Raw genomic sequence first — 23,880 nt, 5'->3', positions numbered from 1 at the left:
AAATGAAAAAGAAAAACTGCTATACCTACAATAATCTTGGAAATAACTTACAATATATTTTATGATGTATTATTTCAATTTAATCATATTAATATAACTTTAGAAGAAAATGACTTAAAATTCACGTAACGATTAATTATTTTAGCATTTTTTTTAAATATAGTAACGCGTAATTGAACATACCATTGAAATCCCATACTTAAATAAAATATATACATATATTGGACTTTTCCCCCACTTAGTAAAACCTATTTTAAAACATTTGATTAACATTGATTGCAAAATGACGTTGGAGTGTCTGTCGGTGTGATGCAGTCTCTTACTCTCTACAGCTAACATATAGCCTATTGGACCTCCTCTGAAATATTTATTTAAAGTATGTAATGTTTGGCCTTCTACGAAATAGATTTAAAATGAATGGCGGTCACTTTAGGAGCCATGTTTGGGACCCAAAGCTGTTATGTTTACAAATAGTAGCCATGCAGTGTCAATTTTACTTCATGTTTGGGATGTGGACGTACTTGATGGACATCATTGGACGGTTTGATGCGTCAATGGATCAGCTGTTTACTCAGACGGTAAGGGATGTAATGGAATGTTACATAGCATATATGACAACTGACAAGAAAAATTAGTCCTGACTTTTACCCCATTTCATTTGTAACCAGTAACAAGGCACTGTTTTCTGGTGACAAAAGTAACATTTATGACAAAACTGATTATTTTCTTTCTGCTGGATGGTTTAATTTCATCCAGTAACAATGGTTACAGCTATATTCTATTGGTGACAAAAGGTAACATTGGTGACGAGCCTTTTTCTGTTTAGCAGGGGGTCTTATTTTATTTGGTTACAATGGTAACAGCTATATTCTCTTTGTGACATAGAGTAAACGTGGTGACAGACATTTTCATGATTTACAGGGGGTCTTTTTTAAATTGGTTACATTGGTAACATTGGTTACAATGGTTACCTAACCCTAAACTAACCTTAACCCTAATCCTAACCCAAACCTAACTCTGTTTTGTAACCAATGTTACCAGTAACCTCTGTAACCTGTCACAAGTACATCAAAGTTTGAAAATCATTCATAATCAAACATTCTTACCGATGTAACCAATGTTACCGGTTACAAATAGAAAGGGGTAAAAGTCAGGACTAATTTCTGGCCATATATGATTACTATAACCCAATACACAGGTATAACAAACTGTATTTGCCTGTGACCAGTTCTCGCCAAGTACCATTTCTCGCCAGTACATTGTGACGTCATTTTATCAACACATATATACGAAAAATGACGTCACAATGTACTGGCGAGAAACAGTACTCGGCGAGAAGTAGTCGCACGCCAGTAGAGTATAAACTTTTATAATTTGGACAGTATTTCTCTTTCACTGAAATGAGGGTTACTCGAACCTAATCTCAGCAAGATTCGTTTAGACTGAAAGATTTCGACTGACATCTCATAGGAAATTTTTTAGTCTTTACGGATCTTGCTAAGATTAACTCATTGACCCTGTATCATTACCATAAAAGGTTATAATAGTAATAAGGGTTACAATCCCTGAATCAATACCCATGTTTCTTTTGTTGCAAGGCCGACGTTGAAAATATTTCTTTTTATAATACGGGGGTCTTCTTACTGTTTTTCAACTGGGTCTGAGTCTGTAGACTTGGGAAAATTGACACGTAAACTGTTGAATTTGGGGAAAATAATGAATTTTCTTTAACAACTACTGGTTTCATTATTATGCTCCAAAATATAAACAAAAGTGAGCAAAATAGGTGGTTTGTAGCATTTCAATTATCAGCAAGTGAAGATGCAAGTGAGGTTAAACAATTATTCTAATGACTTTAATACAATGATATTTTTTTCTTTTTTTGTCTTTCAAAAACTAAACAGCTCTTTCCAACATCTATGGGCATCTGATTGCAAAAAAGATCTTGAATTTGGAAATTATTGATGATTATTCAGTTATGAAAGGGTTCAGTAAAGGATATAAAAATAAGCTGCCAAGGAAAATCCCCTTAAATGTTTATGGGAATTTTTAATCTCAAAATTTAATTGAAAAAATATTACATTTTTACAGCATTGGAAATTGTACGTACTCTGTACATGTACGAGGTATCTAAGTAAAAAAAAAACCCTTGGATTATTCTGCTTTCATTTAATTTTGTACTTGGCATGTATTTTCTTTAGTTATTTCATACCTATTAAAAGTTATTTATGTACCATTTTTTTTTAGGATCTTGATTTACTGGAAGATTCAGGAAGAGTTCAAGTGATTGCTTTCCTATTAAATAGCCTTACAAGGTACCAGATACTTTTCCCTTATTATCTGAATTACAGCTCACTTCATTATTCAAATATTGATGTTAACTGTAATTAACACTACACAATGTATTCTTTATTTTCCAGTGCTGTAGCTATATGGTATATTGTCCAAAGAGCTAAACTATGTCTGGACTTTGCAGTGACAACACATTTTTTACACTTTCTCGGATGTTGGATATTCAATCGCCACATTCCACAAACACTCCCATGGTGGATTCTGAATGTGATAGGGTGTGCCATTATGACTGTGTGTGGAGAATTCTTGTGTATGAGGACAGAAATGAAGGCCATTCCACTCTCCATGGTAGGGGCTAAGGTGGATTTATAGAAAGCAATAGCCCACAGAAGACAGACTTTAAAAAATTTTCTCTGAAGAATCTAGAGTCTTGGATTACCTTTTACTTTGTGTTTAAATCAAATGACTGGCTTTCAAATCGCACCATTAGAACAAATTCATCTTTTGTTCAATTGCAGAGCAATGGACCACATTCACATCCTTTATAAATGTCCATGTTGTTATTATCATGTTCATACTGTACATGTACCAGTACATATCTCAATATGTACAAAAATTTAAAGAAAATTGTATGATGATAGAATTAACTGCACTTTGTACATCTTTTTAAAGAACTTAACATCAAACACTCCCTGTCTGTGTTTTTTGTACCAAAATGTCATATATTTTAAAAATACTTGTATCTCTTAATAAAATGTACATACTTGTATATATTGTATTCTTGTTCTCTAATTTTGTTTTATAGACTGTGGCATGCAGTCAATTGACAGTTTGTTTCTTGTGATCATGACAAAACTTTCAGACTTTTTATATTGATATTGGCAAAAGGTAAACCAGTAGTGAAATGATACATATGAAAGGCATGTAGTCTTGCCTGAATACGTTTTACAGTGAGTGTTTTTAGAATAGATGGAGAATTTATCATTGAATTGATTTAGAGGAGTTTTGGAAAACAATGATATGCTAGGTCCATTTTGTATCTGAACTGAGATCATGGCCCTATTTACACACAGTGGGGTTGGAGACAATGAAGTTCAACCATATATTTTAGTTCATATTCTAAATTCTTGTTGTTAACCATTGGCCTATTAAATTTGAACCCATATAGTTGAAACAAGAATGTATTTTATTTACTCATTGCATATGAGTACCTTTAAAATGTATTTAAAATTAATAAATTTAAAAAAATCTTAATTTTTTTATTTTAACACCTGTAAACTGAAAATTTTCCATATAAATAAAGCTATTGGACCTTTCTGAGAAACAGATGTTAAATGTTGACAAGTCTACAATAGTTGTTTGAAAACATTTAATTGCATTATTTAATATCTTAGACACATATTATTTTATAAACAACATATTTTTAATACATTATAAACGGTACAGGACAACATCATGGTTTACAACAGGTGATAACACGAACATTATGCACACATTAATAACCTTTATAATCTATATATATGTACAATATATCTTATTACATTAATATTAAGCTCTTTTAAAGTTTTATATGCTTTGTAAATAGATAAAATCTGAGAAAAAGGTTTGCACGTACAAGTAGATATGTACTCGTAGAACATTTCAAATTAGATACATCACTGATGAAGATCCTAAAACTAAGCCTGTTAAAAATCTGCTCAGATATCCTAAATAAGTTAAGTTCTCCAATACATGCTGTCAGATATTCCGTACAGGCTTTGGATCTTTTGCTTCAAAATAACTATTCTTTTAACAGGTGGAGATAAAATTCTACTCTACAACACCAGAAATGCAAACAGATCGTCAACAGACAACATAACAATTGCAAATACTGTTTTCTACTTCTTCACTGAAGTGTTAGTTTATAAACGTCCCTTTTTATGAATTATATTAGTAAGAATGAAAAAAAAAAAGCAGAATGCAGCCGACACTGAAGTTAAAGCACAAGTTCCTCATACGAAGGTCCCTCAGTTTCACTACCGTCTCTTCGTAGTTTTAAATGTTCGACAGTATTCTGAAAATGCTTGTTGATCTGTTCAGTTTCTTCATTTGCTTCCAAGTTAGGCAAAGTCTCTTTTATTTTAGCTATCAGTTGGTTGAGGACTTGAATCGTAACCTGTGACACAAAAAATTGTTTGTAATGAATAATATCTAGTATTCTGTTCACCTGCATCTAAATCAATCTTTAAGCACTTCATGTTCTACAATACATGTAAATCCCATACAGTTCATTACATACTTTATATAACAGATTGTTTATTTGACCTTTGGTTAAACAATACAGTTGAACTTTGATATCTCGAAAACTGATATTTCGAATACAACGGATATGTCAAAGTGATTTGTTAGTCCCAACCACTTTTTAAAGTATTTTACTCTCGATATCTCAAATACTTGAATATCTCAAACTTTTAAACTGTCCCATCTAGTTCGAGATAACGAAGTTTGACTATATTTAAAATGACAGTAAGAGGTAAAAGTACAGAAGCATATACGTGCACATTATTCACAGGCGCCTAACGTTAAAAATATTTCTTTTTATAAGAAGATTATTCTCTGTACTATAATACATGTATGTTATTATCAGTACTATAGTACAGGGAAAAATCTTTTAAAGAACAAATATTTTTAACATCAGGTGCCTGTAACACGAGTAAAAAATTCTGTACGGATTTCTCCTTGTAGTTGTTTCAAGTATCTTAATTCAATATGAAAAGGGAATGATGGGAGTGCAGAGTAGTAAATACTAAGCATACTGATGAGTACCTGATCGTTGCCTTTCTCATAGTAGTATATATAGTGATTGAGAAGTTCCACAAATAACTGCACTTGTACTGAACTGTCCATACACTGGTTAGCTATCTTCACTCCCTTCTTCAAGCAGTCGGACACTCGTTTACTATCCTGGAGCTTTGTGTGACAAAAGAAATGCAGTTAAAGTTTTTTTTTAAAAACCTTGCTATAAATATCAATTGTAAACTTTGTAAATTATGTATATTAAAAAAGTGAATTAAAAAATTGTAATAATTGGAGATGTAAAAATTCTAATACTTGCACATAAATTTTAAAAACAATTTATAACATCTCTGAGTTATTTTACAAAAATAAAAAATCTTTGATGACTTACCTCCCCTTCCTGTGATGCGGACCTTCCTGACCAGAAGAGATGTGAGCATGTGCAGACTCCTCGACATTGGTCTGGTTTCTTGAGGAGTTTGGAGGCAGCCAGGGCACACTGAGTTCGAAGAGGTTCGTGGTTCTCATCTCCAAAGCAACTCATTTGTTCAAGCGTGCCGATAATAAGCGTAATGGCTGCAAGCTGGGCTTTGCTATCACTGATCTCATCTTCGTAGAGTGAAAATGCCTGCAAGGCAAGTTTTACTCTTTAATTTTTTTTAACAAAATTAGTTACTGATATTTTCAAAAGCAACACTCATTAACACTTGCATTCCTTAGAAAAAATAATGCAATTATTTTATCGCACCGCATTAAAAGCTTTCCTTCTGAAGCTCCAATAGTAAATTGAAATGTATTTTTTAAAATAGGAGTTTCCTCACAAGTGTAATTTTTAATTAATGATAAATACCTGTGACATGAATTCGTAGGCTACAGTTTCATGGTTTTCAAATTCGATTTCTCCAGCTGTCAATGCTCCCTGCAGGAAAAGTCGAAGTGGCATCTCTGCCATGTCGGCCTTGATCAAAGCTCCTACCGTCTGATGGCAGAACTGGAATATCTTCTGGCATTTCTTCTCCCAGTTTTCATCCTATGAAAAAGGTAAATTAAAAATTAAGGATACAAGTATTTCTGTGTAACTTGTTAATTTTTTCTTACTAATGGTATTTATTGAAGAGCATTATGTTTTGAATCACCTCTTCTTTGGCTTCTTTGTATCTCATTGCTAGTCTGTATGCAGCAAACACAATAGGGGGAAGCGTGAACTTAATTCTTTTGTCTCCACCACCCCCAAAATGTTTTCTGGCTGTATTCAATATCTACAAAAAGTAAATAATGTTCGAAAAAATTAACTTTTTCATAGTCATTTAAAACAAAACAATCAAAAATAAAATTTCTTGCATTTTAATACTCTTTAAAACTTTACAACCTGTTCTTATGAGGCAAAAATTCAAACAATGAACCCATGACTTGAACCAAGAGTCACTGTTATATTTGCATTATCCAACCACTACATTACAATAAACCAATCAACACATGTATCATTTATACTATCAATACACATGCCTACTCGTGCATACTGGGCAGCATAGCAAACCAAATCAACTCTTACCAGATATTGTTGGTTTGGATCCTCCGCTTGGAGTAGGTGGATAAACCTTCCCATGAGCACCTGCTCCTCAGCGAAGTCCTCCGGGTCATCGGGTTCTGCTGGCTGGTCACTTTGGTCTTGTACAAGGACGTTCACGATGTTCAAAATGTTATCCACCTTCAATGATATGTGCACAGGTATAATACAAGAAGTACAGAATAAGAAAATGAACTGACTTTGTCAAGTGATCACATTCAATGCCTACATGCATGCTTCAGTCAAACTCATTCAATGCTTTTTTTTCTGATTATTTACACATACAGATGTATGTATAGTAGCTTATGTTTGAAGATTTAAAGTGGTAGGTACAGAATGTTTTTTTTTTCAGAACAAGAATGCTTTCCTTATTTAGGCCTATGGGTAATTTACCAGTATGTATATAGAAAATAAAGACACTATAAAAACTAGAAAATTTTAGCAAAATTGATAATTATCAAAACTTTCCCATGTACCTGATCTTGAGTTGGTATACGGGTATCGTTTTCCAACACATTGTTGATGAGATAGGAACACATGAGTTTTCTGCTCTGGTAGTCAAAGTAGTCAAAGATGGGACCAAAGTGTGACAGCTCCAGCACGGTAAGAATGTTGTTGTACGAGTCAACCGGAATCTTCATCAGCCGCATCAGCTCCTTCGACACGGGACTGCCGTATTCCAGGCTGCAAGAAGAGCTACACAAATCGAATCAACATGTTAAAACTTCATTGCATTGGTTTGGGTTTTTTCTACAGTAAAACTTCACTACCTATCAAACATTGCTGGTGAAAGGAAAACACATTGTGTACAGCTACAACCATTATTTCTATATCTTTAATCAAATCTAATGCAGAGATGTTTGGTCTCATTTTATGAGCATTATACAAGTAGATAATAAGATGTCACATGCATTCTTCAATTTTTTGTTAACCAAATACAGTGTCATCAAGGATTTCTCATTCTTGAAAACATTCACATTCGATTATTTGATCATCAATTATGCTGTTTATTACTACAAAATTAAAAACTTGTAAATTGCTACTGGATTCAAATAAGGATTTTATAAATTATTCTATACATACTGGTCCAGATTCAGCCTGTTGAAGATGTCCTCTGTAGTTTCCAACACTTTGTCCACAAAATCTACTTTGTCTGGGTAACATTTCAACGCCAGATTTATCAGCGCCACCTGCAGGGCCACTATATCCTCTGGGGGCATGTCTGGGCGATTCTGTGTCATACAAAAATGATGCATGGATTGAAAATTGCATAAAACAAGATATTTTTCAGAAGGGGGGGGGGGGGGTGGGTAAGGGACAGATTGTTAAGGGCTGGTAGATAAAAGGATATGCAACACATTGGTATTATTTCAACAAAATCAAATTTTTACAAGAAATGATTTGTTGGTTAAGCATGCAATAATTTACACCAAACTGTCTCCTAGTGTCTTAAGTGTAAATTTCAAGTAAAAACTTCAATGATTGCAGTACATGTACAAGCACATGTACAATGCATGAAAGTTGTCCAAGAACGCTTTGGAAAAACAGGATTCTACAGAAGAAAAAAAATCCACTTACCTGAATCACTTGAGATATCTGGTCTGAAAAAATATCAAACAGCTGGATCTCTGGGGGAATCCCTGATCCTTCTTCATTCTGTGCAAACTGTGCAAGTCTGTCAAACAGAGATATGTGTAGAAATGGGACTGATTTTCATAAAACTGATTTATTATCATCTTAAAATTCCATGACAGCTTTACAGTTCACAAGAGTCATTTTCATTCTAGTTAAGTTCAACTTATTCTAAAACAAAAATCTTTCTTTGTACCTGTCCACCAGAGCTATAATAATATTCTTCACATTGACACTTTCATGAAGTTCGGCACACGCTTTGAGGAAAGGATTCAGGGTCTGTAGATGAAAATCATCTGGGAAAACCTACGAAGAAGGGCAATAGAATAAATAAAACCTTATACCCATAGCATCGACACAAACTATAAACTCAAACTGACATTTGAAAAGAAAAGAACCTCCTCATTTCATCCTAAACAATTTCAGTTTAATGAATACAAAAATAACCATTCAAGTAATTTTGATTTCATTCTTAGAAAGAATTAAGCCTCAAGGTATCTGTCTCATAGAAGTGTTAAAGTACCTGGATGATACACTCCATCAGGTATTCCTGGGCTATGGGGTCTCTACAGGAAACCACTTGTTCTAACACAGCCGGCAAAACCACCTGTCATAAAAATAAGAGAGCAGCTGCAGATTTGAAGGCGGTCTTGAAACAGTTAAACAGATCTTCATTTAATAGACATATCTGATTCAACATAAATAGTCTTTGTAAGGGGGAGATTAAAAAGTATAGCATGTATAGCATTGTGAAGATGCACTAATTCCTTTTTCATCTTCCTGTGTAAGTGGGTTTTTTTTTTTGATAATTAATGGTCAATGATTCTTCTTGGGCTTCAAAATATCTACCAGGGTATCTATTAAATGAACATTAATGTGCAGTGAAATTTTTAAATGATGTATCAGAGTAACTTCAACAATAATTTTCAAATTAAATTTCCTCCTATCAGACAACATTCACAAGATTTCAAGACATAAAACATAACATGAACATTATATGGATGCCTGACCTTTTTGTACTTTTCCATGTCAATACATTCCAGCTGACTAAGCCGAACAAGATTAGTTCCGACCAAGATCCTGAGTTCCCGTCTCTCCTGCTCTCGCTTATTACGATCTCGAGTGTGACCTTGATGCTGCATTCTGACCCAGAGTTTGTTCATCTCGGAGAAGTTCAGCAAGATAAAGTCAATGGAATCCATTACTGTTCCATACTCGTAGTCGTTTCTACAATACAACAGTATATTTTCTCATCTACTCCACTTTATTTTTAAATATCCTCAAAAATTCCAACAAAAAATAATTGATAAAAGGGGTAGATGTATAACCTTAAGATAATTTTTAGCATGTTTTTATGGTATAAAACATACATCTTAATTTATCTTAAAGACCTTTCCTTATTTCAGAGTACATGTACTTGTAAATAATATGTACTACAGAAATCATTAAACTTTGTCAGGGTCAATTTCATTGGATTGCCAGTTATTAACAGGTTCATGTGTATGTAAATTGTAACTTCATGAAATCACTTTTATGAACACTGAATAAAATCCAAAAAATTTGGACCATCAAATATTAATGACACCATCTTTCTGATAATGAGTAAACAAGTTCTTGGAACACCCCCCCCCCCCCATTCTAACACACTTACGTGGCTAGCTCCTCCTCAGTGTCGGGCAGAACATTCTTTGTACAGGTCAGTAGGTAATTCCTCAGAAAGAGGCCCCTTAAGGGGTGCTGCACTCCTCGACACATCTCCACCAAGTCTTTCAGGATGTCTTTCCGTGAGAGTTCGTTTGATTTGATGTAGACAACTCCCACAGTAATTAACAGGTAACTAACAAGATAAACACAGGTATAATTATCATATAAGCCCAAACGTTGATAAATTGGTATATCCTTATTTCTAATAGGACATAATTCAAAGTATGCTTAAAAAGATGCTACATCAAAAATTGGCATCAATGAATACAGTGAGTGCTTCCTGTATTAACATAGGATTTTTAGGATAGTCAATAAGTTAAATGAAACTGAACTGCAAAGGTTGAAATTATTAGTGGAATAGGTACATACAAGTTCATGTATCATTCATGTATGATTAATACAAGATTTAAAAGGGGAAAAAACCCAGACTCATATTTGTAAGTCCAGTGTAAGAAAGTTTTAATTTAAAAATCATGATAAAATAGAGCACAAAAATGTTGCACATGCAACAATATGAATCAATGGCATTGTTTATACTCACAGCCTGGGAACTATGTTTCCTGCATACTGAACAAGTTCATAGAGGTCAGCAACTTTCCTTCCTTTTTGAAATTCATCACAGAGGTACAGTTCCAAATGCCTCAATTCATCAGAAATAGCCATATCTTGTCAGAGTTAAAGAATGCCAAAGCACATAATGTACATAGAAGAACCAACTGAATAAAGTGTGATATCATAGTTTCCATTCCTAAAGTAAAGCTGACAGCATGTACAAAAAGCAAAGAATGAAAACATGTTTTTATGCAATCTATCAGTAAGTAAAGATCATCTTCCTTTGGCAAGAGTGAAAATCTGCTCATATCTTGTTTTTTCTTGAAAGAAATTAGAATTATTTTATAGTTTCTGTAAATCATCTAGCATGAATGAGTGTAGCAAAATACAGTGAACTTCAGAAATTGTCTAATGATACCTTGATAATTCAATACATATAATAATTCAATAAAATTCCAGAAATAAATCAATATAAGGATACACAATTCATAGTAGCTCTTTGGGGACAGGAGTGATGTTCTCAGTTCTCCTAGCATTGTTGATGCATGCTTTAAACCATCCATTAGTTTTCCTTTGTCCTGCACAAAAGATTGTAAACAGACTTTCACAATGTATAATATCAGGGTTCGACACTAACCTTAGTCCGTTAGTCACAGACTAATAGATTTTCATGCGGACTAACAAAATATCTGTCTAATCAGTCCAGTCGGACTAATAAAAAGTTTTGCTTAAAAAATGTGTAAATTAACGATGTGTGATTGTTGACATTTTAATGGAAAACCCTGACTATATATTTATTATCTAGCATACGATACATAGCAGTGATTATAGAGTTACCGAGCAAAAACAACAGAGGTATGCAGGATGTTATGGGTGACAGTGACTTGATTATTTCTTTGCCGTAAGGGGATGTCCCGAGAAAATAGGTGACAAGCGCACATGTTCATAACACCAGCTTCGTTAGGGAGGCTTATGTGTTTTAAAAAAAATAAAGGTGAAACGAATCTCCTGTGAGTCGTTTAATTTAAATGAATTGTTTTACTTTAAATAATTTGTGATAAATTGCTTATTATTTTAGAACTTAGATAATGAAAAGAACAAGGTAGCTCATAGCCTGGATCTAATTTGCATAGATCTTTTTATAACATCGATCTGTAATGGCGGCATACACCAAGTACACGGAGATAGTGAATACGCAGCTCATTGCTATGTACTGCATAGCACAATACAACTAAACAAGTGCAACACCTGTAAGAAAAACATTATAGTGTATATTATGCACCCCTTTCTTACAAATTCTATTTAAAAAATCCGTACTATATATAACGCAAATACGGTAATGCATTTTAATTTATTTTTGACGGGCACATAAAATTGCCTGTGGACTAGTTAAAATAAACAGGCACTAGTCCGGCTGGACTAATGCAAAAAAAAGTTAGTGTCGAAACCTGTATAACATAATAATACAGTTCAACCCCCCCCCCCCCCCAAAAAAAAACAAAACAACAATTCACATGTTGAAATGATATGCACATGAAGTAACTTTAAATTTATCATAAATTTTCTGATTTTTATCAAGACAAGATGACTTTTCCCCCAAAAGCCTTTTCAGGTGTACATAGAAACCTAAGACTTGGACAATATTCCAAGTCTCTTTCTTCAAGGTATCACATACCAGGCATCTCTTCATCTGGAAGGACTGGTTCTTGACTATACTGATTCCCTCCTCCAACAACTTCTCCTGCTCCTCCTGGGGGGATAACTGAGGGGTGGAAGGCTAAAAGAGAAAAAATATAATACATGTAGGAAAGCAGAGAGTATAACCACAGGGGCTCGTCATGAAGTTTTTCAACCTTTTATATCTACCACCTCTATACAATAATAGAGGTGGTAGATATAAAGATTGAAAATTAAACTTCGAGACGAGCCCCTGTGGTATAACCATTGAGGAAAGAATCAACTTTTAAGCTGACAGTATAACCACAGGGGCTCATCACAAAGTTTTTCAACCTTTTATATCCACCACCTCTATACAATAATAGAGGTGGTAGATAAAAAAGGATGAAAAACTTCGTGACAAGCCCCTGTGGTATAACCATTTAGGAATGAATCAACTTAGAGTTCTTTGCCAGGGATGCTGATGCAGTGGTCAACTTAGTGCGTAAATTTTTGCTTGGTCTATAAATCCTAGGTCATCAAATGCAAATTTTAAGTGCTCTGGGGTACTTGTGCGTCACTCTTGTTTTATGGATATATGAAATCATGGCAAGTTGCATGTACTAAACGCATTTAAAATCCCTTTCTCAATGACAGATACAGTACATGTATTTGTATCATTTATTATTTCATCTATTCAAATGGTGTATAAAATTTAAAAGAAATTTTAACATAAATTCCACAAAGCCAAACATAAAAACTAATACTGCAGTAGAAATAAAGAAGGTCGTGTTTTTAAATCAGATCTAAGAAAATACATATTTTATTGATTAATTGATATCTTTTACAATGCTTGGTAAAATCTTCTACTTAGTTAACACTATGGATTTCATTTTCAATACTTTCCTTACCATTTTTGGAACTTTATTTAATTAAAGTTAAGCCGTAAACAAGGTCCAAAGGAGAGTTTGCCACGCTTTTGCTTTCCTTTCCTTCCTTTTCAGACACCCACCATGTTTTGGTCATGTGACCTATACAATAGGTATACAGACGGATTCGCCCCCCTGTATTTTCATGCACTCAGTACTTCCGTTCCATTTAGTATTTTGAATAAATTTATTTGTCTTATCAGACAGAAGCTTATTAATTGAGAATTCAAACTCATGTTACATGAAACCTTGAAATAAACGTGTTTTAGCGGCAGATTATATCATTTTTAATTTACGTAAAAAAGAATGACATCCGTTCAGCTGAATTCAAATGGATCACCTTATCAAATTAGTTGGAGGACTTCATATACAGCGTGAACACTGTCGGTGCAGTTTTGTCATGCTCAACTTTTGTTTTTCATGTAGAATTGATCAAGATGCATTTTTGTTATAAACCCCTGAATGCATTTGCCTATTAAATTGCACGTTTTTCCAGCATGTATTTTTGAAATATTTTTTCCCTTTACCTATAAAGTTTACATTGGTCATTGATTTACAAGAATATAGAAACTAGTTTCTTTTTCACTCTATACGCACCTTGTACCGAATAATTTGTTTCTGCTTTGTTTCCTTCTAAAAACCATACCTTCAGGAATGTCTGTCTCTAGAAAATAAATTAAAAGTCCTCTCTCTCTCTCTCTCTCTCTCTCTCTCTCTCTCTCTCTCTCTCTCTCTCTCTCTCTCTCTCTCCATATTTTAAGGTTTCAAAAACAAAATATATAACATATTATATATCGGCTGGTATAGGTAGCCATTGGTGATCGTAAACCGGTGGCTGATGTCAACAATTTACGTGTTCGAAATTGGGGGGGGGGGGGTAGTATACCTATGACTACAATTTTCAATATCACTCTTAATATTTCCTTATATTCATTTGAATTCCTTACATTCTGCCGGTAATGTGGGGCGGGGGGGCACCTTTCTGATACTTCAATTTTTTACATTAGAATTTAAGAAATATACTGTTTGCAGCGAGAAAAAGTGGGGGGTGGGAGGCCTGGCCCCTCCCTGATGCTATGTGCCTGATGGTTAGGTCTAACTTTGCAAAAAAAAAAAGTAAGGGGGCTAAGCCCCCTCCCCCCCCCCCCCCCCCCCCCCGGTTCCGACGCCTATGTCAGCCACCGGTTTACGATCACCAATGGCTACCTATACCATATACCAGCCGATATAATATGTTATATATTTTGTTTTTTAAAAACCTTAAAATATGGAGAGAGAGAGAGAGAGAGATATGTATTGTGACGTCATCACGTTTATGACGTTTTCATAACGCGTCATAGATCATTTTCCTATGTTACCAAACAAATCGCAGAGCGAAGACATGTATACAATGAAGATGCAGAGAGAATTCAAAGATTTAAAACCCCATTACTATGATCCAACATCAGATGATCAAGTGAAAATGGCAAGTATCGTAAACATAATTTTAAAAAAGTATATTTATTTTGTTTTATTAACTTCCTATACTTGTTAGTCTTTATTTCTCCCATCCCGTTACATATACACGTATCTGATAGACATGAATGAAATACTTTCAGAGGGAACACGTCCGTCACAAAAAGATTGCAAAGACCATCGAGAATCTCAAGAAAATAAATACACAAAATGCGGATGTTCACGTAAGTATTGAAAAATTTTCTTACTCGATATTCACTATCCTATCACAATAATCCCTTTCTTTTTCAATGATCTTTATTATATATCGGTACACAACCAGCTTTATTGCACTATGATAGATCTAAAGAGTTTTTTTTTTTTACAGGATTTTCTACCCAGCTGGGCAACGAACGAATACTTTGAAAGCCTTCATGGAAAAAAAGCAAGTGAAGAGGTAATGTTTTATGCCATTCTAGAAAATAAAACATTAGTGAATATGATTATAATTAGAAAAATTTATTTTACAAACATCGCATAAAATATCAAACGTTAATGAAATGCCTTGCCTTCGTTTTACAGACTAAGACGAAAGTTAACTTTGAAGAAATAAAGGTAAGTTACCAAAATAATTCTGGTTGAATCACAACCCCTTTTTTGGAGTTCTCACTCCGATGAGAAATAAAAATACACAATGGTCATTATTTGTATTTCTATTTAGATATATGTCGGAGAAGTCGTGGGGAAGGCTCGTAAAAGATTGCTGGAGGAGGCTGCAGCTTTGAAGGTATATTTAATCTGTATAAATAAAAAGAAAATCTATATACACACCGGTAATTCTTCTTTTTCCCCCTATGCGTTTAAATTTCCTTTATAATACCTTTGGTGTTGTTGATAGGCTCCTCAGAGTCAAGATCATGAAGATTCGGAGCCCCCGAAAAAAGACGAGATTAATGAGATAGACATGGAGGACAGAAAAAAAAGCCATGAAAGCAGTACACCAGCAGCTGCTGGTAAGATTTTGTGCTCTTGGAATTTTAGAAAAGATCATTGTGGGTTTATATTAATGCAGTTTTTGAAATGTTATGAAAAAAAAAGTTTAGCATAGGAAATAATTCCGCTTGCTACAAATTTGTGATCGACAGTAATGTTTAGATTAATAAGCAGCATTGAAAATTTGTGTCATTATCCTTTCAGGCGTCATTCGACTCGGAGAAAAGAAAACTGATGATGGAAAAATGTGAGATGATGAAAGCAAAGCAGATGATGGCTGCTGTTCATGCTGAACTAAAGGTACTGTATATTTCGTATCAAAATTGGAAAAAGGGGAAAGGGAGGGGGTGTTCCGAATAAGTATCAGAGATCGAAAGAACGTGTTTGGATAAGTATAAAAGAACTTTCGATTTCTATCTTTCCAGACCTCATTCGACTCGGAGAAAAGAAAACTGATGATGGAAAAGTGTGCAAAAATAAAGGCAGAGCAAATGATGGCTGTTCATGCTGAGCTTAAGGTATTTAAATTTCGTATCGAATTCAAAACAGATAGAAGAATTAATATTTCTGAATGAATATGAGAAATCTTAAGAACATTCTTGTATTCGGATAAGTATTAACGATCTTTTGATTATTTTTCAGAAAATTGTGTTTCTAAAAGGTTTTGGTTTTGAAGACGAAGAAGACAACTGCTTCGTACCCAGAAAATTACTCTTTTTTGAGATTGATGGCTTCCGAAATACGCCACAGGTATGTATAATGTTAATGTGAAAGATCTGTCAGGGAGAGTTTGAATATATCAAAAATATTATTTTGTTTTGTTTATCAATCTTCTTATCAAGCTTATCAAATTTAAAAGACTAGCAGGTCTAATTTCTCGCGTTATATAAAAAAAACAAAATTCAAAACAACCATCTATGGAATGTTTACGATAGGATCAATTTGTTCTAATTATCTAATGATGTCGAAGAATCATTTTTTAAATTCAAATTTAGATGGTGTATTCATCACTGCATTTAACTAGTTCTGATTTTTGACGTTACTCTGTTAGCAGATTATAGAGACACCACTGGGAGATGTGGATCCGCCGAACACTACATGTAGTACTAGTACCTCTGAGGAATCGGTGGCGGATCATTTAGTAGATTGTTTGGTATGTAAATTCATCCGTCATTTTAATTATTAAAATTTAGAAAGGTCATTTTTGTCTTAAAATAAATTTAATTATAGGTGGGTGGGTGTATATTTTCTTTCTTTACATTTTCAGATTCCCTCCAAAGAGAAGAAGCTCTCTGTTGGCCGCCGGTTTCTAAGATTCCTCGGATTTCGATAAATTAAGATATTCAACGGAAATTCAGCAACATTTATGGAAGAACCATCTAGTCGATTCATATCATTGTACTTCATGCTTTTTACTTTTATTTGAATGAATTTAAAAGTTATTGCTTATTTCAAATTATCAATTTAATGTATATTTTCATGTTATTATCTTTTTTGTTGTATTTTTCGTGTTGTAGAAAAATATTATCAAGCTCTATAAAAATCGATTTATGCATTGAAAACCCCTTTTATTTTCATTTTTTAAGCAATTTTTTTTTAAACAAAGAGAGTATTTTGTTTTGGAAAAATTAATTTCAATGCTATACAATACCTCTCCTCTCTCTCTCTCTCTCTCTCTCTCTCTCTCTCTCTCTCTCTCTCTCTCTCTCTCTCTCTCTCTCTCCACAGTCTTGAATATATATAATATATGCTTGTAACAACACAATTAAAATAAGTATTTATATATTTATATAATAAACATCTGCTGTACCACGCATATTCATCTTTTCCATCATGGCTTTTGCATTTTATTAATAGTCAGCCGGCGGTTTTCTTGCTCCCGACTTACTGGATTATTAAAAAAATATATACATATCGAGTAAGACATTTATAAGACTAATATTTATTTTAGATGTATATGTGCAATGTTTTAACAAAATATTACATGCTTTTTAACATGTTACCCCCCCCCCCCGACCCATTTCAACCGGAATAAAAACAATTAAGGGAGATAGTAATTACTTCGTTAACATCGTTATCTTGGGTAGAATATCTATTCATCTAAAGTAAAATCAAGAGAATTTTTCATCATATATTTACACAAAGGTTTCTTTTTTGTTTACCAATTTCTCATTATTTTTTGCCCCGCGTTTGCGACGCCGCTTTATCTTTCATGCCAATTTCATTATCATTTTAAGCATTTACTCCTCCAACTTCAATTTTTTCTATGAAGCATTTGTATATGGTCAAGCTTCCTGAAAATAAACCTATTTCTGTTCCAGTGTTGGTAGTTGCAATATTTCTTCTCCTTATTTCTTAACATCACCGAGTGCTTCTGCTGGGTCTGTGTTGTGAGCCGACAACTTTTCTTTCGCCAGCCTATTTGGTTTGCACAGTCTTTTTTCTCCTCTCTCTTTGTTCTTTTACACCCCCCCCCCATCCTACGCATCTATCTCCAGGGACCTTTTTCCCAACTTGTGGAATATCTCCAGTTTCTTCGATAGCACGTCCATTCGACAATTGTCCTCATCATTCATCTCTTTCTTTGTTTGATGCTAATTCTACGGTATTTCGGCTACACTTTTCAAAAAAAATATCTAATTTTTTCTATCAAGAAATGGCGAAATCACAAAGCTGTTTAATAGCAATCATATTTTTTTTCAACATCATATAAAGACGAAATTTCAGATTACTATTTTTAAAAAAAAAAGGAGGGGATTGGAAGGATGAATTAAAAAACAAAGAAAAACAAAAATAAATTAAGAAACAAAATCCAACAACAATAACCAATGGACATAAGACCGAAAAAAGTGGCTTTAACCAAATGGAATGTCAGCAGTGTGTCTCGCTATGCTGCTCATGTAATACGAAAAAAATAACAAGTGGGAAGAGAGATCATGGCTGTGGAGGATTTCAAATCAACTACAAAGTAGGTTTGTCAATCAACTGCGAGAAGGGCATACTTATGTGCCATAAATAGGAGAAGTCTCACTCCGCACTCTCTCAGCCAACTTTCTCCCTATTCTTCCACTTACTCCACTCACTCAACTCTATTTTCATGCACTCACCCACTCCATTCTATCCCCTCTAACTGGCTGCACTCTCTCTCCACTCACTCACTCCAATTTCTCCCCACTCCCAGCACCTTTTTCCATCCACCAACGGACTTACTGATCAACTCACTCATACCACTCTCTCCCCAATCACTTCACCCACTTCCCTTTCTCCCTACTTACTTACTCATCAACTCACTCACTCCACTCTTTCACTTCACTCTCACCCCCAATCTCACACTTGACTCTCTCTCTCTCTCTCTCCATTCACTAACACCATTCTCTCCCCATTCACACACTCCATTCTCTCTTCACTCCACCCCCAATCACAAACTACCCTCACCCTCCACTCTTACACTCACCTCTCTCCCCTTTTTCTCCCCACTCTCACACTCAACTCTCTTCCCACTCTCACTCTCCACTCCACTCTCTCCCCACTGACACACGCCACTTTCTCCCCACTCACTTACTTCATTCTCTCCATACTCACACTCTCTACTCCACTCTCTCCACTCGCACACTCCACTCTCTTCCCACCTCTCTCCCTACTCCCACACTCCACTTTCTCCCTACTCGCACACTCCAATCTCACATTCCACTCTCTCCCCACTCACACACTCCACTTCTTTACCACTCACACGCTCCATTCTCTCTCCACCGTCACACTCCACTCCACTTTCTCCCGACTCCCCTCTCTCCACAATCTTACACTCCAATTACATACTCAAATCTCTCTCCTAACACTCCACTCTCTCCCCACTCTCACCTCACACTCCACTCTCTCCCCACTCTCACCTCACACTCCACTCTCTCCCCACTCACACACACCACTCTCTCCCCACTCACACACACCACTCTCTCCACACTCACACATTCCACTCTCTCCCACCCACATACTCCACTCTCTCACCACTCACTCCCCTCCTCACCACTCACTCCCCTCTCTCACACTTCACTCTCTCCCCATCTCACATTTCACTCACTCCCAACTCCACTCTCTCCCCACTATCACACTCCACTCTCTCACACTCCACTCTCTCCCCACTCACTCACTCCCCTATCTCACACTCCACTCGCTCCGCACTCTCACACTCCACTCTCTTCCCACTCCACCCTTTTCACACTCTCACTCTCCACTCACTCCCCACTCTCACACTATTTTCACCACTTCACTTTCTCCCTACTCCAGAGTACACTCTCTCCCCTCACTTACACTCACTCCACACCCACACACACCACTCTCTCCCCACTCACATACTCCACTCACTCACCACTCACTCCCCTCTCTCACCACTCACTCCCCTCTCTCTTCACTCTCTCCCCATCTTATATTTCGCTCACTCCCAACTCCACTCTCTCCCCACTCCCACACTCTCACACTCCGCTCTCTCCCCACTCCACTCTCTCCTACTCACACACTCTCCTCTATAACACTTCACTCTCACGACCTTCACAATCCACTCTCCCCCCACTCTACTATCTCCCCACTCTCAAACTCCACTATCTCCCCACTCTCACACTTCACTTTCTCCCTACTCTCACACTCCACTCTCTCCCAAATCACATACTCCACTCTGACTCCATTCACACACTCCACTCTCTCCCAACTCTCACTATCCACTCTCTCCCCACTCCACTCTCTCCCTACTCAAACACTCCACTCTCTCCCCACTCACTCACTACCATCTCTCACACTTCACTCTCTCCACACTTTCACCTCACTCCACTTTCTCCCCACTCACACACTCCACACACTTTACTCTCTCACACTCCTTTCTCCCCACCCACTCACTCCCCACCTACACACTCCACTCTCCCCCAACTTACACACTCCACTTTCTCCCCACTCCACTCACCTCACCTCCACTCACACACTCCACTCCACTCTCTCCCCACCCTCACACTCCACTCACTCCCCACGCTCACTCTCCACTCTCTTCCGACGCTCACCTTCAATCTCTCCCTACTCACAATCCACTCTCTCCCCACTCTACTTTCGCCCCACTCACACACTCCCCTCACTCTCACACTCCAATAACTTCCCCCACCACCCTCTCTCCACTCTACTCTCTTCTCACTCACACATTTCACTCTCTCCCTATCTCACACACTCCTCGCTCTCCTCACGCTCACACTCCACTCTCGCCCCACTCATACACTCCACTCTCACACTCTACTCACGCCCCCTCTCTCCCCACTCATTCACACACTCAACTCTCTCCCCACTCCACTCTCTCCCCACGCTCACACTCCACTCACATTCAACGCTCACACTCCACTCTCTCCCAAATCACACACTCCACTCTCACACTCCTCTCCATACTCACACTCTCTACTCCACTCTCTCCACTCGCACACTCCACTCTCTTCCCACCTCTCTCCCTACTCCCACACTCCACTTTCTCCCTACTCGCACACTCCAATCTCACATTCCACTCTCTCCCCACTCACACACTCCACTTCTTTACCACTCACACGCTCCATTCTCTCTCCACCGTCACACTCCACTCCACTTTCTCCCGACTCCCCTCTCTCCACAATCTTACACTCCAATTACATACTCAAATCTCTCTCCTAACACTCACCAATCCACTTTCTCCCCACTCCACTTACACTCTTTCCCCAAACTTACACACTCTCTCGACCCACACACTCCAATTTCACACTCCACTCTCTCCCCACTCTTACACTCCCCACTCACTCGTCCCCCACTCTCACACTCCACTCTCTCCCCACTCTCACCTCACACTCCACTCTCTCCCCACTCTCACCTCACACTCCACTCTCTCCCCACTCACACACACCACTCTCTCCCCACTCACACACACCACTCTCTCCACACTCACACATTCCACTCTCTCCCACCCACATACTCCACTCTCTCACCACTCACTCCCCTCTCTCACCACTCACTCCCCTCTCTCACACTTCACTCTCTCCCCATCTCACATTTCACTCACTCCCAACTCCACTCTCTCCCCACTATCACACTCCACTCTCTCACACTCCACTCTCTCCCCACTCACTCACTCCCCTATCTCACACTCCACTCGCTCCGCACTCTCACACTCCACTCTCTTCCCACTCCACCCTTTTCACACTCTCACTCTCCACTCACTCCCCACTCTCACACTATTTTCACCACTTCACTTTCTCCCTACTCCAGAGTACACTCTCTCCCCTCACTTACACTCACTCCACACCCACACACACCACTCTCTCCCCACTCACATACTCCACTCACTCACCACTCACTCCCCTCTCTCACCACTCACTCCCCTCTCTCTTCACTCTCTCCCCATCTTATATTTCGCTCACTCCCAACTCCACTCTCTCCCCACTCCCACACTCTCACACTCCGCTCTCTCCCCACTCCACTCTCTCCTACTCACACACTCTCCTCTATAAAACTTCACTCTCACGACCTTCACAATCCACTCTCCCCCCACTCTACTATCTCCCCACTCTCAAACTCCACTATCTCCCCACTCTCACACTTCACTTTCTCCCTACTCTCACACTCCACTCTCTCCCAAATCACATACTCCACTCTGACTCCATTCACACACTCCACTCTCTCCCAACTCTCACTATCCACTCTCTCCCCACTCCACTCTCTCCCTACTCAAACACTCCACTCTCTCCCCACTCACTCACTACCATCTCTCACACTTCACTCTCTCCACACTTTCACCTCACTCCACTTTCTCCCCACTCACACACTCCACACACTTTACTCTCTCACACTCCTTTCTCCCCACCCACTCACTCCCCACCTACACACTCCACTCTCCCCCAACTTACACACTCCACTTTCTCCCCACTCCACTTTCGCCCCACTCACACACTCCACACTCGCCTCACTCTCACACTCCACTAACTTACCCCACCACTCTCTCCCCACTCTACTCTCTCCTCACTCACACACTCCAGTCTCTCCCTATCTCACTCACACGCTCACCTCCACTCACACACTCCACTCCACTCTCTCCCCACCCTCACACTCCACTCACTCCCCACGCTCACTCTCCACTCTCTTCCGACGCTCACCTTCAATCTCTCCCTACTCACAATCCACTCTCTCCCCACTCTACTTTCGCCCCACTCACACACTCCCCTCACTCTCACACTCCAATAACTTCCCCCACCACCCTCTCTCCACTCTACTCTCTTCTCACTCACACATTTCACTCTCTCCCTATCTCACACACTCCTCGCTCTCCTCACGCTCACACTCCACTCTCGCCCCACTCATACACTCCACTCTCACACTCTACTCACGCCCCCTCTCTCCCCACTCATTCACACACTCAACTCTCTCCCCACTCCACTCTCTCCCCACGCTCACACTCCACTCACATTCAACGCTCACACTCCACTCTCTCCCCACTCACACACTCCACTCTCACACTCCTCTCCCTCCACACTCCTCTCTCACCCAACTCTCACACTCCTCTCTAATTCCACGCTCACACTCCACTTACTCCCCACTCTCACACTCCACTCTCCTCCCACTCCACTCATTCCCCACCCACTCACTACTCTCTTCCCACTCCACTCTCTCTCCAAGCTCACACTCCACTCTCTCTCCACGCTCACACTACACTCTCTCCCCACTCACTCACTCCCCTATCTCACACTCCTCTGTCTCTCCACTCCTCTCTCTCCCCACTCACTCACTCCCCTCTCCAACACTTCACTCTCTCCCCACTCACACACTCCACTCTCTCCCCACTCACTCACTCCTCTCTCTCCCCACTCACACACTCCACTCTCTCCCCACTCACTCACTCCTCTTGCTCTCCCCACTCACACACTCAACTCTCTTCCCACTAGCACACTCCTCTCCCTCACCACTCCACTCTCCCCACGCTCACACTCAACTCTCTCCCCACTAGCACACTCCTCTCCCTCACCACTCCACTCTCCCCACGCTCACACTCAACTCTCTCCCCACTTTCACACTCCACCCACGCTCACACTACTCTCTCTCCCACTCCACTCTCTCCACACTCACACGCTCCACTCTCTCCCTACTCACACGCTCCACTCTCTCCCCACTTGCACACTCTTCTCCCTTCCCACGCTCACACTCCACTCTCTCCCCACGCTCACACTTATGAGTAAGATTTGATAAATGAGAGTGGGAGAAAGGAGACTGGGGTGAACGAGTTAGAGAGGGAGAGTACTTGACTAATTTACTCTCTCAATCCACTCTCCCCAACACTCACTATCCCCTCCCCCTGCTCTCTTC

The 23,880-nt window shown here is 38.2% G+C and overlaps 3 protein-coding genes and 1 pseudogene across 4 annotated transcripts; 3 read left to right on the top strand and 1 right to left on the bottom strand.

Moving 5' to 3' along the window:
- The first annotated feature begins 261 nt into the window (after nucleotides 1–261).
- LOC128188884 (protein SYS1 homolog) lies at nucleotides 262–3,061 on the top strand. Its single transcript, XM_052860194.1, has 3 exons — nucleotides 262–578; nucleotides 2,248–2,315; nucleotides 2,421–3,061. The coding sequence occupies exons 1-3, from the start codon at nucleotides 384–386 to the stop codon at nucleotides 2,662–2,664; spliced, it is 507 nt and encodes a 168-aa protein (XP_052716154.1). The 5' UTR covers nucleotides 262–383; the 3' UTR covers nucleotides 2,665–3,061.
- Nucleotides 3,062–3,644: 583 nt separating this feature from the next.
- LOC128188883 (vacuolar protein sorting-associated protein 35-like) lies at nucleotides 3,645–13,207 on the bottom strand. 2 transcript variants are annotated; one of them, XM_052860192.1, is made up of 17 exons: nucleotides 13,090–13,207; nucleotides 12,198–12,299; nucleotides 11,004–11,100; nucleotides 10,512–10,635; nucleotides 9,918–10,103; nucleotides 9,277–9,493; nucleotides 8,790–8,873; nucleotides 8,463–8,572; nucleotides 8,213–8,309; nucleotides 7,718–7,866; nucleotides 7,111–7,330; nucleotides 6,620–6,775; nucleotides 6,204–6,326; nucleotides 5,918–6,097; nucleotides 5,459–5,695; nucleotides 5,098–5,241; nucleotides 3,645–4,447 (listed from the first exon to the last, which is right to left on the bottom strand). In XM_052860192.1, the coding sequence occupies exons 1-17, from the start codon at nucleotides 13,090–13,092 to the stop codon at nucleotides 4,268–4,270; spliced, it is 2,409 nt and encodes an 802-aa protein (XP_052716152.1). In that variant the 5' UTR covers nucleotides 13,093–13,207; the 3' UTR covers nucleotides 3,645–4,267. The 2 variants fall into 2 exon arrangements, with proteins under 2 accessions (XP_052716152.1, XP_052716153.1); XM_052860193.1 differs by having other exon boundaries at nucleotides 7,111–7,318.
- A 1,245-nt stretch (nucleotides 13,208–14,452) lies between these two features.
- On the top strand, nucleotides 14,453–16,867 carry LOC128186656 (uncharacterized; annotated as a pseudogene).
- A 1,603-nt stretch (nucleotides 16,868–18,470) lies between these two features.
- On the top strand, nucleotides 18,471–23,524 carry LOC128187522 (mucin-6-like). The gene is made up of 2 exons (XM_052857944.1): nucleotides 18,471–18,502; nucleotides 19,816–23,524. Exons 1-2 carry the CDS (start codon nucleotides 18,471–18,473, stop codon nucleotides 23,522–23,524), a joined length of 3,741 nt encoding a protein of 1,246 aa, XP_052713904.1.
- Nucleotides 23,525–23,880: the final 356 nt, after the last annotated feature.

Source organism: Crassostrea angulata, chromosome 6, assembly GCF_025612915.1.
Source record: "Crassostrea angulata isolate pt1a10 chromosome 6, ASM2561291v2, whole genome shotgun sequence".
Taxonomy (NCBI): Eukaryota; Metazoa; Mollusca; class Bivalvia; order Ostreida; family Ostreidae; genus Magallana; species Magallana angulata.
Note: the sequence above shows the minus strand (reverse complement) of the source record. Positions and strands in the feature narration are given on the sequence as shown.

Bases quoted from the DNA above. Each gene is read 5' to 3' on its own strand.
- LOC128188884 (XM_052860194.1), top strand. From the start codon at position 384: ATGTTTGGCCTTCTACGAAATAGATTTAAAATGAATGGCGGTCACTTT. The intron at 579-2,247 runs GTAAGGGATGTA...ATTTTTTTTTAG, and splicing joins ATCAGCTGTTTACTCAGACG to GATCTTGATTTACTGGAAGA. The intron at 2,316-2,420 runs GTACCAGATACT...TTTATTTTCCAG, and splicing joins CTATTAAATAGCCTTACAAG to TGCTGTAGCTATATGGTATA.
- LOC128188883 (XM_052860192.1), bottom strand. The intron at 9,494-9,917 runs GTAAGTGTGTTA...GTTGTATTGTAG, and splicing joins ACTGAGGAGGAGCTAGCCAC to AAACGACTACGAGTATGGAA. The intron at 4,448-5,097 runs GTACTCATCAGT...TTTGTGTCACAG, and splicing joins ATGAGAAAGGCAACGATCAG to GTTACGATTCAAGTCCTCAA.
- LOC128187522 (XM_052857944.1), top strand. From the start codon at position 18,471: ATGGCTGTGGAGGATTTCAAATCAACTACAAA. The intron at 18,503-19,815 runs GTAGGTTTGTCA...TCCCTACTCCAG, and splicing joins GATTTCAAATCAACTACAAA to AGTACACTCTCTCCCCTCAC.